This window comes from Gossypium hirsutum, chromosome D03, assembly GCF_007990345.1.
Source record: "Gossypium hirsutum isolate 1008001.06 chromosome D03, Gossypium_hirsutum_v2.1, whole genome shotgun sequence".
Classification (NCBI taxonomy): Eukaryota; Viridiplantae; Streptophyta; class Magnoliopsida; order Malvales; family Malvaceae; genus Gossypium; species Gossypium hirsutum.
Genome location: NC_053439.1, coordinates 4,428,974 through 4,438,109, shown reverse-complemented (window position 1 = coordinate 4,438,109; position 9,136 = coordinate 4,428,974). Strand labels below are relative to the sequence as shown.

The 9,136-nt window shown below is 33.1% G+C and overlaps 1 protein-coding gene across 12 annotated transcripts; it reads left to right on the top strand.

Annotated features, from left to right (window-relative positions):
* The first annotated feature begins 4,105 nt into the window (after positions 1-4,105).
* On the top strand, positions 4,106-8,882 carry LOC107950456 (rRNA biogenesis protein RRP5). 12 transcript variants are annotated; one of them, XR_005911072.1, is made up of 8 exons: positions 4,106-5,867; positions 6,298-6,413; positions 6,524-6,587; positions 6,788-6,847; positions 6,931-7,031; positions 7,173-7,277; positions 7,902-8,089; positions 8,234-8,882. XR_005911072.1 is itself a non-coding variant. In XM_041089647.1 (8 exons), exons 3-7 carry the CDS (start codon positions 6,334-6,336, stop codon positions 7,945-7,947), a joined length of 351 nt encoding a protein of 116 aa, XP_040945581.1. In that variant the 5' UTR covers positions 4,107-5,074; positions 5,219-5,867; positions 6,298-6,333; the 3' UTR covers positions 7,948-7,982; positions 8,234-8,882. The 12 variants fall into 12 exon arrangements, 4 of the variants coding, with proteins under 4 accessions (XP_040945581.1, XP_040945580.1, XP_016740792.2 ...); XM_041089647.1 differs by lacking the exon at positions 7,173-7,277 and having other exon boundaries at positions 4,107-5,074; positions 5,219-5,867; positions 7,902-7,982; XR_001698058.2 differs by having other exon boundaries at positions 4,108-5,867; positions 6,758-6,847.
* Positions 8,883-9,136: the final 254 nt, after the last annotated feature.

Here is a 9,136-nt window from a genome sequence, read left to right as displayed (position 1 = left end):
ATACCTTTTGCGGCATTTTTATATAGAAACGCCGCTAAAACTCTCATTTTTTTTGTCTTACATTTAAATAATTAATTACCAATTTATTTAACAAATAAATAATTACTTACTTATTTATTTGTTTATTTATTTATACCAATATTATTTTGGTCCTATATATACAGATTAAATAATTAATAAATATATATATATCCATATATATCAAAAAATATATCAAATGGCCGTTAATTTGGGTTAAATGTTTTTAAATATATAACTATTATTAGTTATATTGTATCATTTAACAAGTCTCAAATTATAAATTAACCTTGTAATCTTCATATTAACCAATCAATTTATGTAGCTACATGCATAAAGTGATCATCTATCTATTATACTCAAAACTTATCTTAATGTTAAATTTATTCTGGATCTATATTTTACAAATATATAAGAACATATATATTTACCTCCAAAATTAATCAATCTAATATTAACCTCTTAAGAAACCCTAAACCCCGACCAAACCCCTAAAACCTCTCTAACCCTTAAATCCCCCTAAACCCTAATTAACCATGTCCCTAACCCCTAAATTCACGTCTGTAACCCCTAAAGCATAACCCAGCCCCTAACTCCTAAACCTTAAATTCATATATACCGGCCCGTACTCCTTAAAATACCATGCATCGACCAAAATATTCCCAAAATATTCTTTAATAATAAAAAATATAGTGAAAATCTATTAAACAACAAGTTATATATATAGTTAAAAATGTTGTATAAAGTTGAAATAAGGTAGCAATATTATCTTTATGACAAATTTTCGTATGAAGCTTCAAATGTCCTCTTAACAAATGGATGAAATTTGTTATAATAAACTTGGTACAACAAATTTTGTCTCTTTATATAAAAAACAATTTTTTTTATAAAATTTGGTATAGAAAATGCTTTTTTTTCTGATAATAAATTCATAAAGGATGAGGACACGAGTTAAATGGCCTTTAAAGAAACGGCGCCGTTTATATTAATTTTAAGTCACATTTGCGGCGTTTTTGCGTAAAAATGCCACTAAATTTTTAATTACACAAAGAAACGGTGACGTTTTCACAAAATTGTAGACATATTTGCGGCGTTTTCCCGAAAAACGCCAGTAATAGAGTACATCATTCAACTGAAACGACGCCGTTCTGACAGAGTTTCAAGAATATTAGCGGCGCTTCCCTATAAAACGCCACAATAGAAACTGATTCCCTAACACGTAACGACGTCGTATATTGCAATATTTGTGGCGTTTTTGACTAAAACGCCGGTAAAGGCTACCTTTTGCGGCGTTTTTATATAGAAATGCCGCTAAATTTCTCTTCTTTTTTTTGTGTCTTACATTTAAATAATTAATTACCTATTTATTTAACAAATACATAATTACCTACTTATTTATTTGTTTGTTTATTTATACCAAGATTATTTTGGTCCTATATATACAAATTAAATAATTAATAACTATATATATCCATATATATCAAAAATATCAAATGGCCGTTAATTTGGGTTAAATGTTTTTAAATATACAACTATTATTAGTTAATTGTATCATTTAACAATCTTCAAATTATAAATTAACATGCATCCATAAAATGATCATCTAAGTACCACACACATATTATATATATATCTATTAATTATAATATAAACTATACTAAACTTCAATATATTAAATTTATTGATCTGGATTTATTTTACAAATATATAAGAACATATATATATTTACCGTAAAAATTAATCAATCTAATATTAACCTCTTAAGAAACCCTATCATGACCGTCTAAACCCCCCGACCAAACCCAAAAAATTCCCTAAATTAATATTCTTTAATAATCACAAAATATAGTGAAAATCTATTAAACAACAAGTTATATATAGTTAAAAATGTTGTACAAAGTTGAAATATGCTAGCAATATTATCTTTATGACAAAAATTTTCGTATGGATCTAAATATAAGTTTTTATCATTTTTCAACTTAAGTATCGATATTTTTGCATCTGGTATTGCTATAGCCATATATATCAAAAAAAAATCACCGACGATAGGGTTAAATGTTTTTAAATATACAAGATAATTAATTGTATCATTTAACAAGTCTCAAATTATAAATTAACCAATCAATCGACATACATAAAGTGATCATGATCTACCTATTATAATATTCAATATATTAAATTTATTCTGGATCTATTTTACAAATATATAAGAACATATATATTTACCATAAAAAATAATCAAAAACTAATATTAATCTAAATTAAACCCTAGCTAACATGACCGTTGAAACCCTAAATCTCAAACCCCTAAACCTTTAACCCCTAAATTAACCTTAAATCCCAAACCTTAAATCTGTACCCCGTACTCCTTAAAATACCGTCCATAAAAAAATTCCCTAAATCTTTAATATATATAATCATAAAATATAGTCAAAATCGATTAAACAATAATTAATTGTTAAAATATATTTTGTATAAATTGGTGTTTTATATTAATTCCTTTGATTTATTTAGTCGAACAGTACTACCAAAATTTATTACTCTTATAAAAGTTAATTCTATTTTTAATTTATTCTTTACAATACAAAAATTTAAGTTTTATTATATTTTATTTTATTCATAATTTAATATATTTTCTCTCGTAAAGTAGTTTAAATCAACTGTGATTGAAAATTAGTAATAAATAGTTAGCTGTATATATATATATACGACTTCTCTTTAATAAAAACTTTTTTGTATTAATCAATATTATTTGTTAATTATAATTTAAATGTAAATTATACCACTATATAATAAATAGAACAAAATATTAATTATTTCAACTTATAAGATTTTTGTTACTATTAGTCGTGCTTTGGCAAAAACGCCGCTAAAGCTAAATGCATTAGCGGCGCTTAGATACAAACGCCGCTAAAGGCCAGAGAATTAGTGGCGCTCAGATAAAAACGCCGCTAAAGATCCGAGCATTAGCGGCGCTTAGATAAAAACGCTGCTAAAGGCCAGAGAATTAGCGGCGCTTAGATAAAAACGCCGCTAAAGGTTTAAAAATCGCAAAAACGACGTCGTTGGTCTTAGGTTTTTTGTGGCGCTTTATATAAAACGCCGCTAATTCCTATTTTTAGCGGTGCTTCTTGGAAATCGCCGCTGATGCTCTACCTTTAGCGGCGCTTTGGCTAAATCGCCGCTAATGCTCGATTTTTTGTGGCGCTTTTGTTCCAAACGCCGCTAAAAGTGCCGCTAAAAGCCTATTCTGGTGTAGTGCATGCTTTCTGGTGTTAATTTTTTAGAATTTAATACTCAATATAACTTTTAGTTTAAGTTTTATATTGTTTTCTTTTATACATATTTCTTTAGGATTTGCTTCCAATATATTAATCTTCATTGCCTGTAATTGTAATATTTATATATCAGTAAAAATTATCTTTTCAACAGTAATAATCAAGTATTGATTAATACTTCTTATTGTTCTTTTAATATTTAAGGTGGTAGATGTTTTGATTTTTAATAATGTTATACATTTATTCCTCAAATATATTCTTCAGCATTCACCTCTCATAAACATTTTTCGAATAACCTTTTGAGGGCCACTTACCAATCCGACTCTTTGTATCCACTTCTCGATTATGCATGCATGTGAATCTTACACATTAATTGTCACTTTCGATGTTAATTTTTATGTCCTATCTAAAGTGATTAATAATGTGTTCGAGGATGAATGCTCGAAGAGTTTGTCCAAGGGGTGAAAGTATAACAATTACTCCCTAGTGCCTAGTGGAGAGGAAAGTTATACAGTGGCGTTGCCATGTGTGCTGTGATCCAAGGTATTGAGTGAATTGTATTTGAGTTTAGGCTATGAAATTTAAATCATCAAGCTACTGTGAGAACACGCGTGCTTTGTGTTGCCTAGAGGATAGCACATGTGTGTACTAGCATTTACAAATTATGCGGAAATGTTGTTAATCATTACTTGGCGTTTCAGCATTTAGGGTTGCCAAGTGTTTAGTTCTCATTGGTTGTTGCTAAAATGTCTTTTGGAAGCTGCCTGGGTTTGGTATGAGCTATAAAGTTCTCGGGGTGCTTTTTCCTGTCTTCCATTGGAATGAAATTTTTTTAAGTCTTCATGATTTTCAATCCTTCGAAATTTCTCTAAGTCTGGAATCTTCTTTTTCCTTCGATTTAAGTTTATGTCTCATTGAAGTTGTTCGGATTGGCGCTAGGACAGTTGCTTGGTAAGTTCTTCAGCTTTACAATAGTTTTTAAGGTTTGTGTTTGACTAAAAATGGTGAGAAAGTTTTGTGGTGGGAATACCGGTAATAGTGACGGTGGTGAGGATTGGAAGAAAGGTAACAGTACTTGGCCGGTGAGGGTTCCTTATGTCGGTGATGCGGCCTGATGTACTATTGGGGTTAACAAAATGCGGAGGTTGTTTCAGTGTAAGGGGTTGCAATATTAGTAATTATGAGTTTGAGTTCAACATTCCTAGGGAGAAAACGAGTTGAGCACCATGAGTGGGCAAAACACAGTAGTGGAAAACTAAGGTTTTATTTGCCTTTGTATGCTTTGGAGGTTGGCTTCCATTTGCCACCTCACGATTTTGTTTGTGAGTGGTAAACTATTATGGAGTGGTGTCAAGGTAGCTATCTAAGGCCTCGCGGTGGATTCTTATTGATTTCCTTCGTACTCTTTAGTCAGACAAGGTGTTGTAGAAACCTTTTTTCCCTTACTACCATGGACCAAAACAGGTTGCTTGGATTGCTTACTTTCAACAAAATGGAGGGTGCAGAGATCGAGCACTTGATGTTGAAGAAAGGGACCAAGCTCTGGCTGGATAGATAGAAATACATTTTGGTAGAACATAGGTTTGCTGCAAACTTTACCTTTCCTACCACTTGGCATTACCTTCGAGCAAGTTGTGCTTGGCCAAACCAAAATTGTTGGATGAGTTTAGGAAGGCGCAATTCAAGGCTCTTTGGAAAGGTAGTCCTCTAGATGTTTCGAGGACCATTACTGTTAGAAAGCTGTACAAGCACTGCTTGATGGGTGTAAACCCCAATAGGTATAAATATAGTGATTTTCAAAATGACTTTTAGAATAGAGGGCGAAAGGTTCCACATCATTTGGAAGCCTAGCCTCAGGGCAGTACCAATAAGGTTGCTAGCGTATAACCACCTAAGCCTTGGTTTTTCCTTGTATGGTATAGGTTATGCTCAAATCATAAGTGGTGTACCAACAAACAGACTACAATGGTGCCCTTTGAAGACGGCGAAGGGTTAGAAGTGCATTTAGTGAGGCATAGGGAAATTGGAGGTGCGAGCAGTCAAAGACCTACTGAGAAGATGTCTTCTGGAGAAGTCGAGGAGTTTGTGGAGCCTTTGGTAAGACGCAGGGCAATTGGGGGGCATGGGTGGAATTGCTAGAATAGGGGAACTTGAGGCTAAGAGAGTTGAGAATGCTCCACAAGTGGTGGTACAAATTATGAAGGGTCAAGTCCAATCTCCACTCTACCTGAACTTTTATTGATAGACTACTGGCTAACTTGACTTAGGCTGCGTTCTTCATTGCTTAACAGACGGACTTTTCCTTGAAAAGGTGCTTTTCTTTGAAAAGCAATGAAGAACGACCTTCGTTTGGTAACAAATTCTCAGAAGTTGAGAAGTGCTTTTGGGCAGACGGAGAAGTAAAAATTTTTAGCTTTTCAGCCAAGAAGTGCTTTTGGCTAGTTCATTTACTTTTTTAGCCACACACGAACGCCCTTATCTGCTCTCTGCTGCTTCTTTGCCCTCATCTCTGCCCTCTGCTAGTTCTTTGGTCTGCCCTTTGTTGGTTATTTGTTTCTCTGCCCTCTGCTGGTGAGTTTATTTTTTTCTTCTCTTCTTCTCTTATTCTGTATATTTTTGTTTGTCTGGGATTGATTTTCAATTTCCCTACCCTCTGCCCTTTGCTAGTTCTTTGGTTCTCAATTTCCCTACCTTTTTTACTTCGATTTTCTACGATTTCTCATTTTTTTAAATTTTATGCTGAAATTTTCGATTTTCTACGATTTCTCATTTTTTTAAATTTTATGCTGAAACTTAATTTCGATTTTACGATGTTATTAATGGGTTTTGATCCATTAGAATGTTTGGGTTTTCATTTCTTTGAAATTTAGTAGTAAACTATGGGATAAAAGAGCTTCATTTTCTTAGCTAGCAAATAGAGGAGTAATGCTTTTAAGCTGTTTGAATTAATGCCACAAAGAAAAAAAAAGAATTTTTATATTGGTTTTGTTTATGGTTGCAGTTTCACCAATACCAGGTTGTTGGGAAGGCTCTTCCAATGGAGAACGATGAGCACCCTAAGATTTACAGGATGAAGCTTTGGGCCATCAATGAGGTTCGGGCCAAATCCAAGTTCTGGTTAGTGATTATTTTCATTTCTATTTGTGAATCTTTTTTTTGGGGGGTTAATTTAATCGCCATTTTATTGAAGTTGTTGATTTGAGTGTTTGTTCTTGAATATTCATCAGGTACTTCTTGAGAAAGCTGAAGAAGGTTAAGAAGAGCAATGGGCAAGTCCTTGCCATCAATAAGGTAAAAATGCTTAGTGATATCCATTTGATGATTCTATATTTATGAAGTAATTTGATGCTTAAGAAACATCCTTTTCATTAGATGCTTGAATTTCTTGTTAGAGTCCTAGGGTCTTTTTTTTAGTATCGGAATCTATGTTGCGTCATTTATAGTTTATCTGTTGAATTTAGATGGGGATTTTATGTTTTTATGCTTCCAAGGCCTTGGAGCTGCACCAAACAGTAAATGCTGTTGTGGAGATTGTGAAAGAACATTACTTGGTATGTAGGCAATGCTGTTCAATTTGTTGTCAGCTTACTGCAATTGTCTCATAAATTCTGAACTCTTTTTAATGTTTTATTAGGTTATTGCAATTCCTGAGTATAACCATGCCATAGGGTATGCATCAATAGCAGATTACAATACACAGAAGCTTCCCCAGAAACAATTTGTGAATGGGCAGAGGTGAGGTTGATTTTAGTGACCAATCCTTTTTTGCTTATTTTTCGCTTATTTGTATATGTAAATTGGCTGCAGTAATCTTTACAACGTTGTAATTGGTGTTTGGAGTTAATATCCTCCATTGTTTAATTGCTTCAATAGCAGCTCCATTTTTGTCTTATGGATAAGGTGTCATTTTCATTTTTGTCGGAAAGCCTAATCAGAAGGGACACCTATGGGATTTGTCTATTAAACCCACCATGCTTGCTGGTTAGACCATTTCTTGGAAACTTCTGTTGAATGCATGTGAATCTACTTTCAAGCCATGATATAAAAATAAAATTTGTTATATATTTAAAATATTAACCACAAGGAAAATTACTTTTAGTTTCACTTTTTCTATAAGACTCGAGCTTGACTCATATGATCAAAATACACTTTAAAGTCAAAATCAAGATCAATTCATTTGTCTGTTCCTTCTTTGGACATGATTTTTACAATTAAGCTGATTCAGCCCCAACTGTTAGCAATCATCTGTGCTCATGTCCCCAGAATAACAGTATCTATATTATTTGAGTGAATGAATCTATCGAAACATTAATTGCTTTCTTTACTTGTTTATCAGAAATTTCCATATCATATTATCATAGAAACTGTCATGATTGCTATCCATTGCTTCACTAGTTTCTAATCCTTGGGGCTCTTATAAAAGTTTAGCCCTCTTTCGCACTTTATTTCTCTGCAACCTTAATATGTATTTCTATCAGATGAAAAACTTTTGGAATTAGAGTTTTTCTTGTCTTTTATTTTTGAAACATTGGTCTTTTCCCCTTTATGAAGTTTTTGTGGTAGACTTTGTTTTGAGCCTAACTTGAACTTTGTTGATCTTAGAAGCTTAAAAGAGAAGCTTCCAAGGCATTTGAGCTGCACCAAACAGTAAATGCTGTTGTGGAGATTGTGAAAGAACATTACTTGGTATGTAGGCAATGCTGATTTTGTTGGTCTATTCAAAATATGTTCAACATCTGAGTGGACTGAAATTTGCTGTACAAGCACTGCTTGATGGGTGTAAACCCCAATAGGTATAAATATAGTGATTTTCAAAATGACTTTTAGAATAGAGGGCGAAAGGTTCCACATCATTTGGAAGCCTAGCCTCAGGGCAGTACCAATAAGGTTGCTAGCATATAACCACCTAAGCCTTGGTTTTTCCTTGTATGGTATAGGTTATGCTCAAATCATAAGTGGTGTACCAACAAACAGACTACAATGGTGCCCTTTGAAGACGGCGAAGGGTTAGAAGTGCATTTAGTGAGGCATAGAGAAATTGGAGGTGCGAGCAGTCAAAGACCTACTGAGAAGATGTCTTCTGAAGAAGTCGAGGAATTTGTGGAGCCTTTGGTAAGACGCAGGGCAATTGGGGGGCATGGGTGGAATTGCTAGAATAGGGGAACTTGAGGCTAAGAGAGTTGAGAATGCTCTACAAGTGGTGGTACAAATTATGAAGGGTCAAGTCCAATCTCCACTCTACCTAAACTTTTATTGATAGACTACTGGCTAACTTGACTTAGGCTCACCCATGGGAAGACGACATGTGACACTTCAAGATCATACATAAGAGTATATAGACCCTTAGTCCTATCAGAAAAAATGGATCATCTTCCTCTCTTTTCCCTCTCCTCTTTCCTCTTCCACCGACCCTATTATTGCCATAACTTGACCACCGTGCATAGCGGCTCTCTGCCTTACCTTAAATAAGTTAAACCGCCCAACATCATTGTCATCTCCGCCTTGTTTGATCCTTGTATCAACCAATAGCTAAATCTTGATGACAGGAAAACTTATTGATAATTATATATCTCTATTTTTAGACGATTCATAATTGTATCACTTAGACAAAGTATATAATAAAACTAAAAATAATAATTGAAATCACAATGACACAACATTTTTCATATTTTTCAATATCTAATAATTGATTATATTTAATTAAATTTAATTGAGTTAATTAGGATTTTAAATAAAATAAAATTTTGGCTTACTAATAAAAAAACCCAAATGAGTCTGAAAAAATAATCAATTAAGTCCCTCTATTAATGTTGATAAAGTTTGACCATTAAATTTTATTA

What these genes read in the sequence shown, in the direction of transcription:
- LOC107950456 (XM_016885302.2), top strand. Translation starts at nt 6,334, where the DNA reads ATGGAGAACGATGAGCACCCTAAGATTTACAGGATGAAGCTTTGGGCC. An exon ending in TTGTGAAAGAACATTACTTG is followed by an intron (nt 6,848 to 6,930) that starts GTATGTAGGCAA and finishes ATGTTTTATTAG; the next exon opens with GTTATTGCAATTCCTGAGTA. An exon ending in CAATTTGTGAATGGGCAGAG is followed by an intron (nt 7,032 to 7,898) that starts GTGAGGTTGATT and finishes TGTTGATCTTAG; the next exon opens with AAGCTTAAAAGAGAAGCTTC.